The 23,145-nt window shown below is 43.9% G+C and overlaps 1 protein-coding gene across 1 annotated transcript in view; it reads right to left on the bottom strand.

Moving 5' to 3' along the window:
- Smarcc1 (SWI/SNF related, matrix associated, actin dependent regulator of chromatin subfamily c member 1) overlaps positions 1–23,145 on the bottom strand; it is a 101,503-nt gene that overhangs the window by 2,975 nt on the left and 75,383 nt on the right. Inside the window, exons 25-27 of the mRNA XM_032910749.1 lie at positions 18,846–18,980; positions 13,955–14,216; positions 2,149–2,325 (exon numbers count right to left, since the gene is read on the bottom strand). Of these exons, the coding sequence (XP_032766640.1) occupies positions 2,149–2,325; positions 13,955–14,216; positions 18,846–18,980 (574 nt within the window). The remainder of the gene's footprint in view (positions 1–2,148; positions 2,326–13,954; positions 14,217–18,845; positions 18,981–23,145) is intronic.

Raw genomic sequence — 23,145 nt, 5'->3', positions numbered from 1 at the left:
GCAGCTGCTGACAAGCTGGATACTCTTAGGAGGCCTTCAACTGCCACCCTCGGATTTCTGGACCAAACTAGGTCAGGTCCTGAAGGGAACAATCAGCCTGAGTGTCTGGGGTTCTTTTCTATTTCAAGTCTAGCCGCTTTTGTGTACAAAGGAACCCTAGAGATCATTTAATCCAAGAGGGTAAAACCTCTAGATCTTGTGAGAAATAAAACATATCAAATAAATAGGAAAAGCACAGCCACCCCAGCCAGGGGTTCACTGTCTATACTGCCCAGGGCCTGCTATCAACCCCAGTGAGGCGTTCACAGTCTATACTTGCCAAGGGGCTGCTACCAGACCTCCACAGTACTGAAAGCATTCAGAATCCCATAATCTCGGCCTCTGTGATCTGAGTAGAAGACACCAAGTCCTGAGGACAGGAAGCTACTCTGTGTGGCTACGCAGAGTGGCCTATCCAGAGTCCAGGAGCCAAGTCAGAAGCTGGGACTCTCTAGAGGCCCCCTTTGTACATGGACTCCACGTGCATTCTCAAGGCACTCCTTCGAGGACCCTTCACAAGAGTCCTGATGTCAAGAATCAAGCAGACCAGTGGTCAAGTCCAGTGTGATTGCGAGAGATGGCAAACTGCATCTGCTCTCTTGAAGGCCAATGCTTTCTTGCCTAGGAGGCATTTTGTTACCCACTCTACTATGGTATCTGACCACAAGCTCAAGGGAAATAATTTTACAAATGGGCCAGATTCTATAAATTTAGTTAATCCAAGACTTTCTTCTGTGTGTCTACTTTGTCTTAGCCTCTGGGATTTACACGCCTCTGTATGAAGCCGCCATCCCTGCAAGAAGTCTCCTGGAGTATTACAGTGCATTCCAAGGACTTCCAAGTTCCCTGCAGTAGCTATTGTGTGTGTGTGCATGGCTGTGCTGGTGTAAGACCATGTGTTAACTTAGAAGACAGCTTGTGGGGATCAGTTCTCTCCCCCACCATACAGGTCCCAAGGGAACAAACTCACACTGTCAGGTTTGGCTGCAAGAGCCTTGACCTGCTGAGACATCCCACCAGTTATAGCTTAAAATTCTTACTAAAGTTTATCCAAGTATTTTAAAAAATGTGTTTATTTTGGTTCCTTGTTCTAGGGGTCAGTCCATAAAGCTCACACAACCAAGGATTATGGTTTTCTTTTTTCTTTTCTTTTCTGAGGCAGAGTCTCTATGTAGCATTGGCTGTCCTGGAGCTTGCTCTGTAGACCAGGCTGGCCTCAAACACACTGCCTCTGCCTCCTCAGTGCTGGTGGGTGAGCCATCACTGCCCAGCAGGCAAGGATTCTTTCTGGTTATTTATTTTGTCTTGTGAATTGGAACTAACTTCTGGCCACACACATGAACTTCTTAAGGAATCAGATTCTGCCTGGATCGTCTTCACTGAGCCTGTCTACCCAGCTGAAGGCAGATCACAGTTTCTGATGTAACCCTGTGGAGGTCAAGGCTTGAAATGGGGTATGGGGAGCACTTACAGGAGAAATGACCTGGGCTCTGAACACAAGCTCAGAGGGATGCTACTGAACTTCATTAGCACCTCTCTATCTGGCATTATTTTTTGCAGTTCCTAAAGCATCTCACTTCAAATCTATGTAGGTACCACCAAAATATCAAGAAGAGCTACAAGACCTTCCTTATTATGTAGCCTTGGCTGCCTGGAGACCACACACTCACATACACAGACACAGACAAACAGACACACACACAACTAGGATGGCCTCAAACCTGTCTCTGCTCCTGAGTACTGGGATTAAACCCTTTAATTGGACTGGGTCTGGTCCAATTTCTTTTTTTTTCCTTACTCACCACTTTTAACCTTACAGTATAACAGCTCTTGTAGGGGAATAACAGCCAGGAACTATGCATGCCAGTTGATATTCAAACTAGTCAGGTTTAATCACGAGTGACACAGAAATCAGTGGCTCATCCACAGACCTCAGTACTGAGTATATAACCTGAGTTTCAAACCAAAATGTTATCTCCCACAACTTAATGTTGCAGGCTAGACTGTCTATGGACTTGCTACATCTCATGAAGAGAAGAAAGCCTTTCTTCCTTGTCTGTAGCTTCCATAGCAGGATGCTGGGCCGTGTCTTCCCGCTGGGCTACTTACACATGCCGTTTGGTGCTGTGAGGGGTACCCGGGGTCCTAAGATGTTTCCGGGCATTGGAGGCATACCGGGAGGGGTAGGGCCACTCCCAGTAGGGTGAATGTTGGCTGCCACGGTGGGAATCATGCGACCTGGCATAGGTTGCCCAGGCATCATGGAGCCAGGGCCTGGTATTTGACCTGTAGAAAGAGATTGAAAGTATTATAAGTATGCATGCACTGGGGATGGGGTGGGTAGGAACCAATTCAATGTCCATGATTATAGAACATAGACAAATATTTTAGTATGTGGATATATGTGCACAAACATGCCATGGTACAAGTATGAAGGCTAGAGGAGAACTTGTAGGACCAAGTAATGTGTGTGAGTTCATACTTGAGGGCAAGTACCCTCACTATCCCACTGGCCCGATGATCTGCCTTTTATTCATTTCTTTGTAGAACACTTAACTGAGGAACAGTCCACTGACTGACTTCTCAACTTTAGTATAGGAAAGGTAGTTGCTATTAAGAGTGAATTACAGGGCTATGGTCATGGCTCAATTGCTACACGAATACAACTGGTAAGAATGTTTCCCTCATTCACAAGAAGTTGTGAGCTCAATCCCCAGTACTACATAAACACTACAAGAAGTTGTGAGCTCAATCCCCAGTACTACATAAGTACTACCTGGGAGGTAGAAGTAAGATTTCAAAGTCACCACTGGCTAGACAGAGTGAGTATGAAGCCGATCTAAAATACAAGAATCCATCTCAAAAAGCAAGGAAGCAACAACAAGCGGGAGCAGCTCTGAGAAAGGTCAGGCAAAGATCGGATGTGCTCCGTTACTCTAAATGAGAAGTGGCTAACCCATCCCATCCCATCACATCAGTGCCTGTGCAGACCAGAGATCAGAAAGGACGTTCAAAGGAAATCAGTGCACAAAACCACCACTGTAAAAGGTTCTACCTCTCCCTGACCTGGGGGATCCCCTAAAGGAATCCATGAAGCACTGGCCTGGTAAAATCACAGGTGGGGTTGGGCTGAGGCGAGTGGAAGGGATAGATGACAGACAATTTCATCTCTTCCCCGTGTCTGTTCATTAACGCTGGGAGACAGAACAAATGTCTCTGATTTACTTGCGTACTGATCATTCTTCTGTGCCGACTCAGTAAGTATTAGACTCTGCTACTGAGTGATGTTGCATGCATTCAGCTTTGCCTCTGTAGCATGCACGCCCTCACAGGTAGGGAGGTAGGCAGGGAGCTCACTTTTTTTTTTTTGGTTCTTTTTTTCGGAGCTGGGGACTGAACCCAGGGCCTTGCGCTTCCTAGGCAAGCGCTCTACCACTGAGCTAAATTCCCAACCCCGGAGCTCACTTTTTAATTCAGAAGTGCAAACTCTAGCTTGGAGACAAAGGGGCACTTCTGCCTACATGATAAAGGGAGGCCAGCTTCAGAGTGACACAGTCCCTATCCATCTTCACACTGCCTCTTCTACCAAGTACAGCCATGACAGCCTTAGAAAGATGACAGGAGTCTGAGAGGCTCATTGTCACAAAGACAGTCACCATGAGGAATGACACAACATACAACTGTATAGGATCATTTCACACAGTGCAGCTTCACTCCCTGATTCCAAAGGAAGGTCTGCTGAGTCCATGGCTCCAGTCAAGAGCCAGGAGAACAACAGGCAACTCACAGAAGAGTAAGCACAGCCTCCTGACCACTTTCCTCTTCATCTATTCTGAATATGTCTGAAGACAAGCCCCAAGACTGTACAGAAGAAACCCGAATGGTTCTCCTGCTTACCTCACGGCTTTGATATGAGCTGGCACCACTCTATTCTTCTTGTTAGCAGTTCCTCTAACATGCTTGTGAGAGGCAGTGTGTGCTGGGTTAGTAAACCTGACACAAACTAGAGTGGCCGAGGAAGACGGTCCTCAGCTGAGGAACTGCCTGCATCATTTTGGTCTAGGGGATTTCTGTGAAGCATTTATTGATTAATTACTAATGTGGGAGGGGTCAACACACGATGGGCGGTGTCACCCCTGGGTAGTCATAGAAGAAAGCAACGGGAGAGCAAGCCAGGAAACAGTGTTCCAATTCTGCCCTGACTTACCTCAGCATCAACCATGATTATGAGGGGCAAACCTTTCCTCCTCAAGTTGCTTTTGTTCATAGTGTTTTATCACAACAGAAAGCAAAAGAGGAGCCAATATTAGTAACTTAAAAAAAATTATATATATTTTTTATGTATGGGTGTACACTGTCTTCAGACACACCAGAAGAGGGCATCAGATCTCATTACAGATGGTTGTGAGCCACCATGTGGTTGCTGGGAATTGAACTCTAGACCTCTCGAAGAGCAGCCAGTGCTCTTACTGCTGAGCTATCACTCCAGCCCACAACATCATTATCTTATAGGTAATAAAAAGAAGCTCAGAGTCCCAAAGCAATTTGCACTTTATACAGCAACTCCTGTCCAGGTTGGCCTGGAGCTGTGTACTTCAGGCTAGTATTGAACGTGTAATGATCCTCTGCCCCCAGCCCCCTGAAGGATGGAGTTACAGCTATGTCACTATGCATAGCTTCAAAGCTTTCTTTATGGACAAAGCAGGGGAAATCATAAAATATATTCAAGCCATCTAACCTAAGATCCAGTTCTCTTCTCACGATATACTCTGTCCAAACGAAACACTTTATAAGAAAGTCCTCATTATATCACCTCTGGAGGGTTTCTAATTGTTTATATATTTGAGATAGTGTCTCACTATGTAACCCCAGGCGGCCTAGAACTGACTACACAGAACACTGGCCCAGAGCTCAGATCTGCCTGCTCCTGCCTCCTGCTGAGCCCGTGTGCACAAGTGAGAAGCACCACCGCTCCTTCCCTCAGTCTTCACAAAACTAATTTAAGCACCTTTTACCAGTCGAACATCGATAACCCACAATTTTGAAATTAAAAAAAAAAAAAAAGTGTGAATATTGGAAATTGTCTTTAAATTTTTCTTTTATGTGCATTGTTGCTTTGCCTGCATGCTTCTGTGTGAGGACAACAGACTCCCTGAAACTGGAGTTATAGACAGTTGTGAACTCCATGTGGGCGATGGGAATTGAACCTGGATCCTCCAGAAGATTAGTTAGGATTCTTAATCACTGAATCGTCTCTCCAGCTGCTGGAAATGACTAAAAATTCACCTCTGGAGAACTGGAGAAAAAAGAAGTTCAAAAACTCAAATTTTCAAGTGTTGGGTTGATATCAGTGTGCAGCAGTCCGGATGGCAGTGCAGGTGTGACACGGACTGAGAGGTGATCATCAGATCCCCTGAGGGGTCCTAATCTAACTACAAGTATCCAAGAAAGACACAGGAAGACGGTGGGGTAGACACAGAGTTCTGCGAGCAGGGAATGCCATGCAACCACTGGGACCGAGAAGGAACAGAGACTCAGCTTCACTCAGACCCCTGAGGAGGAACACGGCAAGGGTGGGCCATAGTGAGAATAAATTTCTTCAGACAGTGAGAATAAATTTCTTCTCTTTGGAGACAGGGTTTCCTATGTATTCCAGGCTAGCCCGCATTCTCTTTGTAGCTGAGCATGACCTTAAATTGGTGTTACTCCTACATTCTGAGTGCTGAGATTATAGGTGTGGGTTTTTTATGTTTTGACGCCTGGATTTTCGCAGCCTTGGGGATTACATTGAAGTCTTTGTACACATTCAGCGGGTTGTCTACTAAGTGAGTTACATCTCTAGCCCAACTTTCTATTGTTTTAAGTCACAGCAAATGTGTGATAAACTGGCTATGATGACCCAGAAATCTAATGCATGAAACACACATTGCCATGTTCCAACATTTTAAGAACTTTAAAAGCACAAATCAATTGAACCTCAGGAAGTCTGTTTTGCCTGCTCAAGGGGAAGGAGTTAAGTGAGTAGCTACTTGAGCAGTGTGAAGCATGGAAATGGGGAGCAGGGTCTGAGGGTGCAGTATGTCTGGCTCCAGAAACTGTGCTAGTAATCCAGGCACATGTGAGCAAGGGCCAGCCCACTTTCAGCCTGTGCTGAGTCGTGCTATGAGGTCTGAAGCCTGAGAATAATCTTCTCTCCTCAATTGCCATAGAGAGGACTGTGAAGCCATTCTCACCCGAAGTTAGAGTAAAACAATTCCTTCTGCTTCTGAGATTCAACTAGACTGGATGGCCAGCAAGCCCTAGGGAGTCCCGTTTGCACCTGCCCAGCCCTGGAACTGAAGTGTGTGATGCCAGACGAGGCAGTTACATAAATACTAGAATCAAAGGAAGGCCCTCATGCTGCCACTCGAACGCAGTTTATAAACTGAGCCATCTCCACAGCTCCAGAAAAGGAGGAGAAGTAAGAGCCCTGGAAGACAAAAATCAATGTTCTGTCTACCCGCAGCCTAAAGTTCCTTCCTTCCTCCCCCCTGCACCCGTGTGTGTGCGTGCGTGCGTGTGCGCACTCGCGCTTGTACAGTTACTTGTCACAAGTATCATCAAAAAAAAATATATAATCTTGCTAATTCTTGCAAGCTTAAAGTATTATTACTCACATAAACCTGAAATACCAAGACACTGCTAGACAAAATGTGTGTACATAGTCCATTAAAACACACACACACACACCCACACCCCAATTTCTAAGGTGGGAGGGGGAAGAGGTAAGAGGAGGGGAGGGGAGGGAGGACGGAGAGGGAGTAAGCTTCAAAGCAGCAGTGGCAAAGCACAGGATGGTGGGAGTCTGACCTACATACAAACATTTTTTAAACAGCAGGCATCGGAAGCCTGGGAAATGGAAAGGTTTGCTAAAATTAGGCTTAGCTTGTGGAAAACCCTCTCCCTCCCATGTTTATTCGATCCTGACTAAAGTCTTATACCTATCATGTCTAATGGGATCTCATTTTTATTTATTTGAAGACTAAGATGTGAAAAGAGAAAGAAGCTGGAAACAGGAACCGTGAACACCTAGTCTTAAGCGTGTGTCATCCATCCATGGCTAACTATGCACAGACACCCTCTGGCTGAGGCCCCAGGAGAACGGAAATAACACAACTGGGGCCAAGCAAGGGGAAGCCCGGGATCCTCCGAGGCTTCTTCCCCAGAGCAGCTTCCTGGGGGCTGCCTGTCACAGATGCTCTTTGTTAAGGACTGAGCCTCACTGTTCTCTTTGTGAGGCAACCACTGCTCCGGAGAGCGGCGTGGCAGCTTTGTCATCAGACGGTGTAAGGTGCCACAGACCAAAAAGGAGCCGTTTCCTCTTCCCTTTTAGTGTGGGGCTGAGCCCACAGTACTGTTCTTGAATACTGCATTTCCCACGGTCAGGGGCTGTAACTGGGTTTAATGGAGGGGGAAAGAGGGCTGGTTTGGAGAGATGGTGCAGCAGTGAGGAGCACCCGATGCTCTTCACGAGGAGCCGAACTCAAGTTCCAGTAGCTGTACCAGCTTCTGAGAAACCAAGCACCTGCAGCCCCAGCTCCAGAGGGTGAAACACCCACTTCTGCCTCTGTGAGCAATGAAAGGTCTAACTATGCACAGACACCCTCTGGCTGAGGCCCCAGGAGAACAGAAATAACCCTACTGGGGCCAAGTGAGGGGAAGCCCGGGATCCCCCGAGGCTTCTCCATTAGCAAGGTCAAGGGGGAAAAGGGTTAGAGCCTGAGCAGGAAGGAGCATAGGTTTGAGGTAGCTGCTATGGGCTACATTGAGACCATTTTGGTTTTCATTTCAAGAAAATGAAACACAATAAGCCAAGCGGTCAGTGCCTCAACTGAAAGGTATGTCCTACTTTTGTTACTGAAATAATGTTTTATAGAAATAACATCTTTTCACCACACCACACTCAGTCCTTTCTTTTCAGTGATGCAATAGACAGACGTCAGGGCCTTGGGCGTGTTAGAGGGGTGTGCCACCAGGGCCCACACGCACTGGTCACCTGACAGGCTGCACTCCACTATGCTTGTCCACGTACAAAGTCAAACTGTTGGCAACACCAACAAATGATGCAGTCAAGATTCCCAGCTGGGCCAATGAGGTGGCTCAGTGGGTAAGGGACTTGCTCTGAGGTCTGACACCTAAGTTCCACACCAGGAATCGACATGGTGTGGACAGAACTACCTTCAGACACAGACACAGACACACACACACACACACACACACACACACACACACACACACACACACACACACACACACACACAAAATTTAACAACTAAAATAATTACAGGGAAAAGCAGTTCCGTTTGTGTAAAGGTTTTTCTTGACAAATAGCCTGATTTAAAAATATTTAGGGTGATTTATTTTTACTTTATGCTCATTATTTTGCCTCCACGAATGTCTGTGTAAGGAATGTCTGTGTCTGGAGTTCCAGACAGATGGAAGTTGCAATGTGTGTGTTGGGAACTGAACTTGGGTCCTCTTGGAGAGTAGCCAGTGCTCTTAACCACCACATCATCTTTCTAGCCTCGGCAGTTAGGCTGAGAAACTGTTAGGTACCATTTTACAGCCTAACGGGAGATGATGTCTCTTTTAACAAGTTCAGCAAAACCTAAGATAAGGTAAAAATAGATGTGCCAACCATACAACAGAAACACTCTGGGGTAGAGAGACAGCTCAGTGTTTAAGAGAGCACAATGCTCTTCCAGAAAACCCAAGAGCAGTTCCTAGCACCATAACTGCCTCTAACTATAGCTGAGGGGGATCCAAAACCTCTGGCTCCAGACTCCAAGGTACCCATATTCACCCCAACACCTGAACACAGACTTAGAGACAAACACGCACAATTAAACATAATACACACCAGAGACGGAGAGATGGGTGACTTAGCAGTTACGAGAACTTGGCCATTCTCCAGAGGACCTGGGTTTGATTCCCAACACCCACTCATTGGCTCACAACCACCCAGACTGCAGTTCCAGCAGATACAAGGCCCTCTTTTGGCTTCTATAGGCACAAGGGACACAAGTGGTACATAGCCATACATGTAGACCAAACCTCCACACACATGAAATAAACACTGTGCTATATGCTACTACACATAATTTGTCTTTTTGTTTGCTATGAAAAAAAAACATCTTAGGACACACACACCCAAGCACCCACGTACACATCCATGCACGCAGGCAAAGTCTGGGAAACAATATCACATAAGCAATCAGTACAGAGGTGCAGCTCACAGAGAGGGCATCAGCTACTAGATAACCAGGCCTCCATCTGTACTCAGCCTAGGAAGCTCACACCAATGAACCATAATTTCATTTTCTCAAAATAGGCTCTCACTATGCAGTTGTGGCTGGTCCTCCTGCCTCTACCTCTCCAGAGATGGACTACAGGTGTGGGCTTTTACACTTGAATGAACTCCTGTTCTAATGGGCACTATCACCATTGATGGACAGTGGTGGTGGTGGTGTGTGTGTGGGACACACATATGCCAGAGGAAGATGTTTACATGGACTCTACCATCCTCCACTTTATTCTTTCCTGAAGTGGCACCTCTCTTCTGAACCTGGAGACTGCTTTTGAGCTGTGCTGGCAGCCACCAAGTCCCAGTGAGCCCTCTGTCCCCCACAGGGATAGGGTTACAAGTTTGTAAAAAAGCACACCTGGCTTGGGGTATTCATGGTTGTGTAGAAGTCAACCTCCTCTAAAAAGCTTTATGAATTAATCACTCAGCAACAAATCTGTCTTGACTCTTTTTTTTCCCTCCCACTTTCATAGTCACCAGACATAAGGTTTTCCTGCCCATTCATACCACATAAATTCTGGCCAAATACCAAACACTCCCCAGTTACCTGACAGCTGCCCTCAGGTCCTAATGTAAATGCTATGATCTGTGATTATTTTTGTCTTTTTTCTGGTGTGGGGAGTTACATTCCTATTAGGAAGCATAGGATTGAATGCTCTACCTTCTGAATGATGGGACCTTGCCATGGCTACTACTATTACTGATCGCACAGGTGAGAGAGGTCACTATGAAGCCATGGCTGGCCTGGAACTTGCCATGTAGCCCAGACTGGTAATCTACCTGACTCTTTAGAGCTGTCATATATCATTGTGCCCAGCTCACCTGTAAACTTTTCTAAAACTCAGGAACTGTTAGCTGGATGGACTTTGTGTTAATTAGCCTTGTGTTGCTGGGATAAACTACAAGCAAAGCCCACTCGGAGAAGAAAACAGTTATTTCAAGAGAAATCATCGCAGTAGTTCAAAACAGAAACCATGGAGGAATGCTGCTAACCAGCCTGCTCTCTGTCCTGCTCAGCTAGTGGTCTATAGCCAGGGACCACCTGCCCAAAGAACGGTGCCGCCCACAGTGGGCTAAGCCCTTCCACATCAACCAGCAAGCAAGACAGTGCACCCCAGGCCTGCCTGTAAGCCAACAGGGTCTAAGCAATGCCTCAACTGAAGGTCCCTCTTCCAAGGACTGTAGTTGTCATGTTGATGATAAAATATATGCCAGCACAGACTTCTGTACAGGCCTCAAGTTGTATCACTGACACAGACAAATCACAGATGGACGACACCTTCACTTCTCCAGCTCCACTTGAAAGGCACTACTGAGATAGTCTGGCAGAGGCAAAGGTTTTTGAGTTTGAGGTCAGCTGGGGCTATTCACTGAGAATCTGACCAAAACAAATAAGTCAAATAGCAAATGCGGATTGGCTGATGCTAAGTACAAAATTCACCAGCTTTGTTGCTGTCTTTTTTCTTTTGGTTTGGAAAAAGTGTTTCTCCATGTAAGTCTGGAACAAACCAGACAGGCTTCAAACTCAAAAGATCTCTTGCTTCTGCCTCCAGGGTGCTGGGATTAAAGGCTTGTGCTACCAATCAGATTCCTTTTCTTTTTAAACACAAGTCTTACTATGTAGTCCTACCTGACCTTGAATCTATAGTGAATCTCTAGCCTATCCTGAGTTCTGGGGATTACAGGAACACACAACTCAACCTGGCTGGCCGGCTAGCTGGCTATATCTGCCTGTCTATCCTTCTGTTTTGAAATTAATTTGCTATATACCTCTGCTAGTACAGAACTTGTAATAAAAGTCTTGCTTCCTGAATACAGGGATTGTAGAGACCACCAACTCTGGATGCTGTTACTAATTTTATTAAGAGATTTAAACAAAAAAGCAAAAACAAACCCAAAACAAAAAAACCAAACCAACCCACAAACAGAAAATGACTGTATTCATATGATGAGAGTTGAAACAGGCCTAACGTTCTGGAAGCATTTCTGCATCATCTATTGTTATGATCATATGCATATTCTTTAACTATTCTAAATTCCAGACACACAATATGTGTACAATAGAAATGTGTGCAGATGCTCCCTGAAAAACATGCTTCTGTTTGTTGATAGCTGAATTAGCTATTCACATGACTTAAATTGGAAAAGCAATCAAACTTTTACCAAAAGAATTCACAAATTTAGAGTGGGAACAGATGAACACTGCAGAGAGAACAGAAGGACGCAGTCACATAGACCAGCATACGCACGTCTTAGATGGGATTAAAGAGGCCAGACAAAAATCACTACGATTACAACCAATAACCTAGTCACTGCGTCTGGAAGTCCTGGGAGCTCTATCCTGGGGCACCAGAGACGAAGAAGAACGTGATGGGAGACTGCTGTGGAGGCTACACTCTCCATTAAACTCATTAAGGAAGCACAACTGCATGTACCTTAATATATCATGTATGTGATCTGTATGAATGCAGGTATAAGCATTAAACAGCAAGAATGTAGGGGGTCAGAAGACAACTTCTAGGAATCTAACTGAACCATTGTATAGCCCTGTATATTTTATATACACACATAAAACTTACAGGAAAACAGCTTGACATAGATTAAAAAAATAACCTCTCGGGCTGGAGAGATGGCTCAGCGGTTAAGAGCACTGACTGCTCTTCCAGAGGTCCTGAGTTCAATTCCCAGCAAACACATGGTGGCTCACAACCATCTGTAATGGGATCTGATGCCCTCTTCTGGTGTGTCTGAAGACAGTGACAGTGTACTCATATAAATATAATAAATCTTAAAAAAAAAAAAAAAGTCTCTCGCAATAAATGACCCTTTCCATTACATACTTGATGTGGAAAAGCCTATTTTGGTGAGAAAGTGAAGACAAAATTGCCCTAAGACTTTATCAACACACTTGCTGGTACTCCCTCACTAGGAACAGCTGCCTCTAAGGTCACCTGTGACTGCTCTCAGCTCCTGGCAGCCCAGTGTGAATCCTGGCTCCTCTAAGGCTAGGTGTAGGTGGCCTTGCCACCATCAGGTCCTCAACTGCAAAGCAAGGACATGGAGGAATGAACTGATGTGGGAGGACCAAGGCAGTGCAGTACCACCAACAGCAGCTGAGACTAGGGTGAGAGCCTGGCAACCAGCATAGCGCCTACATTTTGAAATAATTACTGTGCTTGAAAATCGACATTGTGGTCCTGCTGAGGGTATGTATATTTCTGAAAACCTAACGCTGGACAAAACGAAGCTCTTATACAGAGATTTGAAGACTGACAGAAGTGTTCAGAGAGGTGGAAAGTACCCCATGGTGCGAGCATGTCAGATTTCAAAGATGATCTCCAGAAACATATTGAAATCAAACAGAAAGACCTGATGATAACAGACTTCCTAATGTAATTTTTCAGGTTTGTGTGCCCACATGCGAAACATCAAAATTTCCCCTAGTCAGTACAAGTCCTTTAAAAAAAATTAACTTATATTCTCATGGACACGGTGCTTTGGCGTCACATATGTCTGTGTACGTCTGAACTGATCCTGAGTCTCCCAATAGTATCTGTCGAGCTCATGATGGCAAGGCCATAGATTAGCCTGGGTCCTCTGGAAGAGCAGCTCGAGCTCTTAACCACCAAGCCACCCCTCCAGTTCCATTCCTTTGTTTTTTGAGTCAGGGTCTCTCTACATAGCCCTGGTTGTCCTAGAACTAACTATGTAAATGAGATTAGTCTCTAATTCAGAAATCCTCCTGCCTCTGCCTTGTGAGTGTTCAAATTGAAGACTTGTATGATCACACCCAGCTATGGTTACTTTTTTATTAGTTAAAACTAATGATACAAGTTCACAGGACATCTATGAAGAAAACAGTATCCAATTATCTCATATCCATGAGAATATATTAAAAATGGTAGAAAGGTAATGAGTTATGAAAAGTTCATTGTCTTGCAAGTTTTCTTGAACAGATGCAGTATATACAGAGTCTAAGAATACTCTCTTTTCTTTCTAAAGATTTATATATCTAATCTATTTGGGTACACTGTCACTCTTTTCAGACACACCAGAAGAGGGCATCAGATCCCATTACAGATGGTTGTGAGCCACCACGTGGTTGCTGGGAACTGAACTCAGGACCTCTGGAAGAGCAGTCAGTGCTCTTAACCGCTGAGCCATCTCTCCAGGCCTCAGAATACTTTCTCCAACCTGGTGCTAGGGCTCAGTAGACAGGGTCTCATGATGCACCCTATGCTGACCTAGAACTCACACTCAGTCAGCTTCTGGTTTATGAATGTTAGAATAGGCACACTCACCATGCCTAGCATTTGGTTACATTCTTAAGAAACGGGGATATGATGCTGATTCCAAGGCCAATTACCCAAGGAGAAAGAGTCTTGGAGAGGATATTGGAAGTAACTGGCTAGGTGTATGTGATGGTAACAAGAGAACTCACTTGCCCATGAGTTTCTAGATGAAAATGGAGGATTTCAACAGGTTTTGTTAGACATGATTCCTTGGCATGCCCCATGATGATCTGTGTTGTAAGACAGACAAACGTGTCCTGTTAGCAAAGCTTCTTCTTACCTGGTTGGGGAGGATGGGGTGGTGGCATCTGATGGTGCATCATGGGGTATGGAGGGGGCTGCTGATGAGGCATCATGCCAGGGTGGCCTGCTGCCCCAAGTGGGGCCAGCCCAGGTCCTCCCGGGTGCTGGTGTGCTTGCTGAGGTGGCTGGCCGTGCTGCTGCTGCTCCATCTGCTGCCGAGCACGCAGTTCAGCATATTTCAATTGTTCCATGTGGAAGTTCTGACGTTCAGTAAGCAACTGCTGTCTCTGTTGTTCTAGCTGTAATAAATGAAGTAGAAAAAGATGCTACCAAGAGGCTTCTCAGGATGGTATGACAAGTAGGACATTTATTTGATGCCTGAGTTCCATCCACAGGATGCTACAAGAGACTCCTTACCAGGAATGTCCCTATGTTTAGTTTAAAAGTTGTTTTTCCTTGTACCATACAGCACTGGGAGAATGGCCTTTGGCCCTACCTTTGACAGACTGGCTTTCTGCTTCATTATCATCTTTTTTTTTTTTTTTTTTTTTTTTCCCCGGAGCTGGGGGACCGAACCCAGGGCCTTGCCTTCCTAGGCAAGGGCCCTACCCCTGAGCTAAATCCCCAACCCTTTATCAGCTTATTAAATATGATCATTACTAGTCCTTCTGGACACAGTGTGTTGTCGCTATGTTGTTTAGGCTGTTGCACTCCTGGACTCAAGCGATCCTCTTAGGTTTCAAATAGCTGGGACTAGAGCATGGGCCACTCTGTCTAGGAGAGCCTGTAGGTACGATTTGTTTATTTGGTAGGTATTATTATCTCACAGGATAGCACTGCAGGCTTCACACAGAGATCTGCCTACCTCTGCTTCTCAAGTGTGGGGTTAGACATGCCCCAGCATGCTCTGCTGGGCTTACAAAAACTAAAAATACATGACAATCTTGATACTTCCCTAGATTAAAAATAAAGAAAAAAAATCGTTTAGGGTTGCTATGTCTACTGTAGTGACACAGTGACTCCCAGGTACTGTGTATGTGAAATCCAAGTGAACAGGGTAGGCACACACAGAGCAGTGGATGACTGGATTGAACTGGTTCTACCTACCTCGCAGATCCTGGGGAGTAAACTTAGGTTAAAAGTATCTTACCAGTTGAACCATGCTACTGTCCAGTAAATAGCAACAGCAGAGTAATTCCGATTACAAGTAGAATTAGAACTGCCATATTAAATTATTGTAATTTCGGTTGTTTTAAACTTTTGTAACATGGCTGGGACAAGAGTCTTAATTACATGCAAGGCTCGTCCTTACTTCTGTTGACTAGCACTGTTTCCAGCCCCTCAATTGGTTAAGGAAATATAATGTTTTGGCTTTTGGGAAGATCCAGTTCAGTGAATAAATACTAAATACTTACAAATATTGTTGGAGGTGAGCTACTGTGATAGAGGAGCAGCAGGGGAAAACCCGATGGGAGCAAATGTCACACAAGGAGAGAGCTGCGAGCGAGGGAGGAGGAAGACAGATGGAGGTGGAGATGCCCAAGTTCACACCCTGAGAGCTGGTCAGATGGTTTGCAGAGTGGGTAGAGCTGCCATGTAAAGCTCTTGCCTGGTTGGACTTTTTTACACAAGAAAGGACCCAAGATGTAAATATTGAGAGAATGCTCAGAAGGTTCAACTCTGGATGATTACATAAGAGACCAAACAATGAAGGAAAGTGTGACACTGACCACAGCCCGGCTTCCATACTCCTAAGTATTCTCTTCAGGAAATGTAGGACTCACTCTGCAATTGCCTGAGGTCAGACGCAAGGCTAGCTGTGTTCCGCACAGCTTGGCTGTGGTTCCAATGTGACTTAAGAACTGCAGAAGGTAGGCCCAGATCTGCTCTGTAAATAAGCCAGCCTGCTCATGGAGGGTTGTGCTGCTGTCTCTGATCTGGGTTTCACCCTACTTTGTCTTCTTTTTCAAATTCTTAACTAGCATTTCTTTGTAGCTTAAATTCATTGATGGCTTCCATATAAGCAGCAAAACAAACAAACAAGCCTCTTAGGAAAGGAAATGGGAAGAGTGGAGTCAAACAGGTGGAAAGTGTCTATAATCTTAGCCCTTGAGACTTAGTCAGGGGAATTACCAGTTTAAAGACAGCATGTAGACCCTGCATCAAAATGCATTATTACCATGAGAAAAACAGAAAAGGTAGAAGATTGACTCTTTCGTCCCTAAACCTACCTAACCCCAATTTACTATTTCTAAACATTGCTGTCATTTCACTTATTCTATTTTTTTTTTTTTCTTTTTATGAGGCAGGGGCAGGGCTGGGTGTGAGGAACAAGGCTCTCTTATTACCCAGGCTAGACACCCCCCGCCACAATCACAGCAATGTCCTGGCCTCACTCTTCTTGGCTTCGTAAAATGCACAAAGTAATTAAAAGGAAGTAATTATGTGACAAAAAAGTAAGTAAAAAGGCGAGTGATTAAATACACATACACACACCCGGAAAAGAAAACCCAGTTTAAAGCCAAAGCATTAATGTAGGACAAACGAGTCCCCTGAGGTGAGAGTTAGGGCCCAGACTGCCGTTCCCAACTGGCTCCAGATGGCTCTGGACTTCCGAATGCCCTAGGCTCACGGCTGTTACAGGGCAGAAGCAGCAGATTTTAAGGCTCATCCTGGCCTCAGCATGGAAGAAACACCCCTACAACTCCACTTCCTAACTCAGTCTGAAGACCACACGTAGAACCACACAGGCCCCTAGTACTTGATAACGGTGCCAAGGTACAAGACTTCTCAAGTGATTCTGGGAAAACTAGATACCCAGACATAGAAGAATCAATCGTTAACCTCTCTTTTTTTCATTGTTAAAAAATAAAAAATGAAGTGGTAAGCTTAAGTTAAGACTAGAGACTCAGCTGAGCATGGTGCTGCAGGTCGAATCCTAGCACTTGAGAGGCAGACAGATCAGAGTTCAAGGCCAGCCTGGTCTATATAGTAAGTTCCAGATGGGTACACACACACACACACACACACACACACACACACACACACACACACACACACACACACACACACACACCTTATCTTAAAACCCTACCACCAAAAGGCTAGAAACTCACAAATTGTAAAAATAAAGTAAGACACAACACGGCCAAGTGTGGCAGCTCATAAGTCTAAGCCCAGCATTTAGAAGCTGAGACAGACGAAGTACCATGAGCTTGGGCTCAGCAGTCATTACTGAATGAGCCTCCCTATCTTAAAAACAAAACAAAACAAAACAAAACAAAACAAAACAGGGTGGTGGGGCAATATTGCTGACAAACCCCTTTAATCTCAGCACTCAGGAGGCAGAGGGAGGCATAGCTCTGAGTTCAAGGTAACCTGGTCTAGAGTCTTCCAGAACAACCAAGGATACACAGAGAAGAAACCCTGTTTCAACAAACAAACATAAAACAGCACAAAAAAATAAATAAAATAAAAAAGAGCAAGGCAAACATATTGGTAAAAAGGAAGCTAGGGTAGCCACTGTAGAAATCAGTATGTAGTTCCCTAAAACACAAAAAATACAAAAGGATTCAGGTGCATACATCCAAATCTACACCTCACGCAGATAACCTGCAGTCAGTTCTCACACCATTCCTAACAGCCACGGCACACAGTCAGCCTAGATGTCCGTCAACAGGTGAACGGTTCGAAGAAAATGTGTTGTATACAAACAGTGCAGTTTCACACGGCTATAAAAATGTTTACTCATTCCCAGTAAAGCAGGATAGGCTTAAATAGAGACAATACTGTAAGCTTATCTTATATGTGTAAGATTTAATGTACACAGTCCTGTGAGGCAGGGAGGAAAGTAGTGGGCAGGGATTTGGAGGCCTAAAAGGAAGCAAACTGATCTGCTAGTTTCCAGTGTCAAATTCATATTTGGCAGGAGAAATAGGACAGAAGTCTATACAAGTCTGAGACTTTGGGTTAAAACAAGATAATGGCCAATTTGTCCCTAAGTTATTAACAGCAGATAAATACATGCTTTACATCTCGTTCTCGGGCCCAGGAGAGGCTCCTGTCTTGCCTGAGGGAAGGACTAACAACATTGACCATCAGTACCACTCTTGGACTCTTAACATGGCCAGTCAAAATAATGAGGACGCCGGGTTGGGGATTTAGCTCAGTGGTAGAGTGCTTGCCTAGCAAGCGTTAAGGCCCTAGGTTCGGGTCCCCAGCTCAAAAAAAAAAAAAAAAAAAAAAAAAAAGAAAAAAAAAAGAAAAAAATAATGAGGACGTTTATGTTTCCAGTTTTGCTAAAGACTTTTTAGAATATAAGTTAGAATACAGCACAGGGACTGACAGAACTGGCAAGGTCACAAGATTTCATATGGAGCTGCTGAACTGTAGTTTGGCTATGAAGGCGCTCATGTACATTCACATAGAAGCAAAGAACTTAAGTAGCTGAGGCAAATGCTGCTTGAAGCTCAACCTAGGCCTAATTCCAGCCACCAGTCAACCCACAGAAGAGGGAAGGAGTGGCAGAGTAAAGTCAAAGGCCACGTGTGAGGACGACACTGTAGAAAAATGGGTCTGTATATTAAAGACAGGAAAATCAAGAAGAGAAAATCCTGACCCAGACAGTGGATTTATAAGGTTTTACTTCACTGACAAACACATAGGCAGTCAGTATAAGAATCAACTTTTATAAAAGGGAAAGTTTAATGAGAAGTTTACAGCTAAGACATACAAAAGAATTAAAGATTATAAAGTAGACAAAAAGAAAAAAACCTTACTTATAATCACTAGTTTATCAAGTACAGGAAATGAGAAAAAAATCTAAAGACCAATGGAACAGGTCACTCTTATACTATGTAACTTCTGTCTCTGAATGGCACATCAGCTTTCATTTTCAAAACATACCCATGCGAATTCCCCTTACTCACAGCCTCTTTCTCTCTGTCCATAATAGTCTCCAGCTCTTCAAAATGTCGAAGTTTGATCTCTAGCTTCTTCATCTGTGTCTCAACCAGGAGAGCCACCAGGGACTTGATCTTTCTTTCTTCGACAGCAGCCAGGTGCTAAGGGCAAAGATCACTCCAATTATTCAAGAAAATGCTAAAGTTGAGATTGAGAGGAATAAACTTTAAGCCTCTATGCTGATTCTTCCAAAGATTTATTTTAGTTAAAAGTAATAACAGTTCTTAGTTCTATCACAGAAAATTTCTGGATTTTATAGACATAAAAAAACAAAGAATTAAAAAAAGGAAAATTCTCCCAATGGGGTAGGTGGCAAAAATACCCTGATGCTTTTTAAAGATGCCACCAGAGTGGCTTGGTGGGTAAAGGCACTTGTTTTTTTCCCCCTGAAATAATGAAATCAACCTATAGAACCACAAGATGGAGAGAATCTAATCTCACAAATTGCTTTATGTTCTCCACACCATGGAACCAATCATATAAAATCTTTATTTTCAATTATGCAATATTTAAGACCCAAGAGAACATCTGCTTTAGAAGAAAAACAAGCAACTTCATATTCATATTTAATTATGAAAGTAAAAATATTTAAAAATATTTACTGCTAATAAAATAAATGAAACCAATTATATTAAAAAAAGAAAAGTCTTGGGGCTGGGGATTTAGCTCAGCGGTAGAGTGCTTACCTAGGGAAGCACAAGGCCCTGGGTTTGGTCCCCAGCTCCAAAAAAAAAAAACTAAAAAAAAAAAAAAAAAAAAAAAAAAAAAAAAAGAAAAGTCTTAAGGCAACTGTGTTTGGAAAGCTGAGAAAGAATGAGGACTAAAAGGAAGCTAACTGACCTCCTAGTTCTGCGGTGTCAGGTGAAACAGGACAGAAACCTATACCACTCTGAGTTAAAACAAGATAACAATGGCCAATTTGTGTCTAAGCTATAAACAGCAGATAAACACATGCTGATATCTTGCTCTGTGGCCCAGGACAGGCTCTTAACTTGCTTGTCCCGGCTCCAGTCGTAAGTTACTGTCAAGAATTAGAGGCATTGCTCTCAGGGCACACTCTTCCAGGAAGCTCCAACCAAGCTGTCTGTCTAAAAGTGACTCTGTGACATGTTCTAGCTGCACAAGCTGTCCTGAAACTTACCACATAGACCAGGCTGCCCCAGAACTCACAGAAATTCACCTACTTCTGATTCCCAAGTGCTGAAATGAAAAGTGTGCATCATTATGCCTACCTATGTACTTACATATCCATCTGCATCCCTGAACTGAGAGACCCTGGATGAGCTAAAAAGAGCAAAAAGATATTTTCCTCCCATCTGTTCTTACCATCCTTTCCTTTCAATGAATTGTCCAAAGATAAGCATTTTTTTCTTTAGCACCAAACACCCTGTTAAGCAAATCATGTGGGGCAAGAAAAGTACTTCACCCTAAGCTTGAAAAGAGTATCCAGAGTTACGCAGACCAACACAGAAGCAGAAAGGAAGTCACTGTGGAAGATGGCTGGATGCCTGGAGTGCAGTGCCCTGAGCACCACATGGGTTGGAGGATGCTTCCTGACAATTAAGCAGTACAGAGAATAAAGTGCCACATCACCATCCTGGGCCAGACCCTGACTCCCTGCAATGATCAGGCCACAACAAATCCCAGAGCTTACTTGGCCATCTCGTTACCATGACGAGCTACATTTGTAACATGTAGGGAAGGCTCTCCAACCTCTTTATTTCCTACAGAATCTAAGACTTAACCATGCATTTAAGGTAGACTTCTGGAAGCAAAGTGGAGCTGTCATAGCTTTAATTACTATTCTTTAAAGGTTACCTTATTGGATTCTCAAGACAGGGTTTCTCTGTGTAGCCTTGACACTCGTGGAAATCACTCTGTAGACCAGGCTACCCCTGAATTCTGAGTCACCTGTTTCAGCCTCCTGAATGCTGGGATTAAAGATGTATACCATACACCCATCTGATGATTTTTTCATTAAAAAACTGTGTGTGCAAATGTTTGCTTCTGAGCCTGTACACAGTGTACAGTGGCGCTAGTACAGATGGAGGGGCCACATCTTCTACATCTGGAGGTACAGGCAATGGCTGCCACCCAAAGTGGGTACTGGAAACTAAACTTGGGTCCTTTACAAGAGCAGTAAGTGTTGTTAACCACCGAACAATGTCTGGTCTCATCATTCTTTTACAGATAGTAACACTCCAGTGTCGGGTTCAGGCGGAGACTCTCAGGAGCGAGGAAACCCAGGTAGAAGCCGACGCTAATTCTTGCAGCAGTGCATGCAGATCTTGCAGGGTTCACACCGGTGACCCAAGTGCACTTTAAACACCTCCCACTGGTTATCATTCTGAGCACTGTGTAATGTAGAGTCTCATTTAAATACATGCCTTTCATTTTACTATTGCGTGGGTATCTGTGACTGTAGGTGCCGGAGTACAACAACAGATTATGGAGGTCACATTTAGGAAGTTCTCTTTTGTGTTATCCAGCCACCAGAAACCCTTCCTAGGAGAGGACCAGTATCACTAACTTCTAGTCCTATTTTTATGTGAATCTTACTGAAAATTATAGGTTTTGGCGCAAAATATTCTGTCTCCTTGAGATTTAGGTAGGAATTGTAGGCAACCCCATATATTACTAAACAGAAAATGTTAAAACAGCGGCTCAACCAGACACAAGCTAAAAGTGTGTGTGTGGGGGAAGCTAAAATAAAAAATATCAGTATCTTTGGAAATTTAAGAATGAAAATCAGAAAATCTCAGTACTCTACACAACAAGAAACAAGTTATAAAGGAAAACAAAACTCCACTTAAAATGATTTTGTGGTTCTTTGTATAGGGAGGAAGCTTGTCTACTGGGTGAACAACTATTCACGCTTGTTTAGCTCATTTTTGGGCAGTCATGCTGGTGAAATTAGGTTTTAACTGATGAACAGGTTACATTTAGGAATATATATGCTTTATACACACATGCCCATAATAAGAATAAAGAACAAAAGTGGTTCAACATCTTAAAAAAACAAAACAGATTTTTGAAGAGTTACCACAGGACTTCACAACTGTGAGTTATAATAAAATTCAAAATAGAGACATGAACAGTAGCTAATCAATGCAGGGTATTGAACACACATTTCTGAAGTCAAGACTTGAAAAAGCTTTCCTTCCTGTACACACTACTGAAAATGAAGGACACGCTCTAGAGGATGTAGGGAAAACCTTATTATTCAGGCTACACATTCATGACAAATCTGGAAACAGTGTGACCAAGGGTCTCCACGGAGGGATCAGAAGAAGCTCCCAGCTATCAAGAATAAAACCAGAAGTAACTAAACTGGGGTTGTGCCCAAGAAGAGACAGGAATGCAGAAAAACCCACAAAACATGATGAAGGAAAAGGAAGTTGACTTCAGTTTGAGGCGGGGTTTCCGATGTGTAGATGTAATTCCCGATTACTTCCTGATGATTCATACCAGAAAGTGACTAGTTACAGACAAAGGGTCCGCTAGACCAACCTGTGCTCCGCCGCTGTGCACAGCAGTGTTACACAGAGCTAGGATGACATCCAAAACGCAACCCTATTCACTTTACGTGTATTCCAAACAACCCCTGTGACATAAGCAGCAGCAGCGATGTGTGACTGAGGGGTGAGGAAGTGTCTCTCTGCTGACAGTTTCCATGAACACAGACCCATGTTTGCCATTTCATTCTGTGCAGACGTGGAGTAAGGTTAGGGAGAAATCTGAAGTAGATAATGATTTCAAAAATGTGAGACAATTATAAAATGAATATATTACTCCTAAAAGACAATATATCCTGGGTCTGAGGTTTCTACTTTATCTCAAAAGTAATTATCAGGTCCCCTTGTTTCTAAGTCTCAATACCCAGACAGAACGAACCCTGGAGCACCTAGTCGAGTGACCACTGCAGGTGTGGCCCAGCACATCAATCCCATCAGCAGATAAAAGGCAAACTGGACGCGTTCCTGAAGGGTTGGTTCCACATGACAACAAGGGCGTTGAAAAGCCATAGGCAACGTGTCTGTTTAAGAGCGAGATGCAGAGACTCTAATTACCTCTGCGTGTGACGGTGACAAACACTGAATAACAACGCTGTTTATAGACACAGCAGAACACAGTAAGAGTAAGAGGAACTTGGACTGCTTGGCAAAGCTTTGCTAATTATAGTAATTTAAGTGAATTCTTTGCCCCCTGATTACTATGCAGCACAAGAATGACTATGTGCTGTGAGCTCCATCAGACCCAGATATA

Source organism: Rattus rattus, chromosome 8 (genome assembly GCF_011064425.1).
Source record: "Rattus rattus isolate New Zealand chromosome 8, Rrattus_CSIRO_v1, whole genome shotgun sequence".
NCBI classification, from domain to species: Eukaryota; Metazoa; Chordata; class Mammalia; order Rodentia; family Muridae; genus Rattus; species Rattus rattus.
Note: the sequence above shows the minus strand (reverse complement) of the source record. Positions and strands in the feature narration are given on the sequence as shown.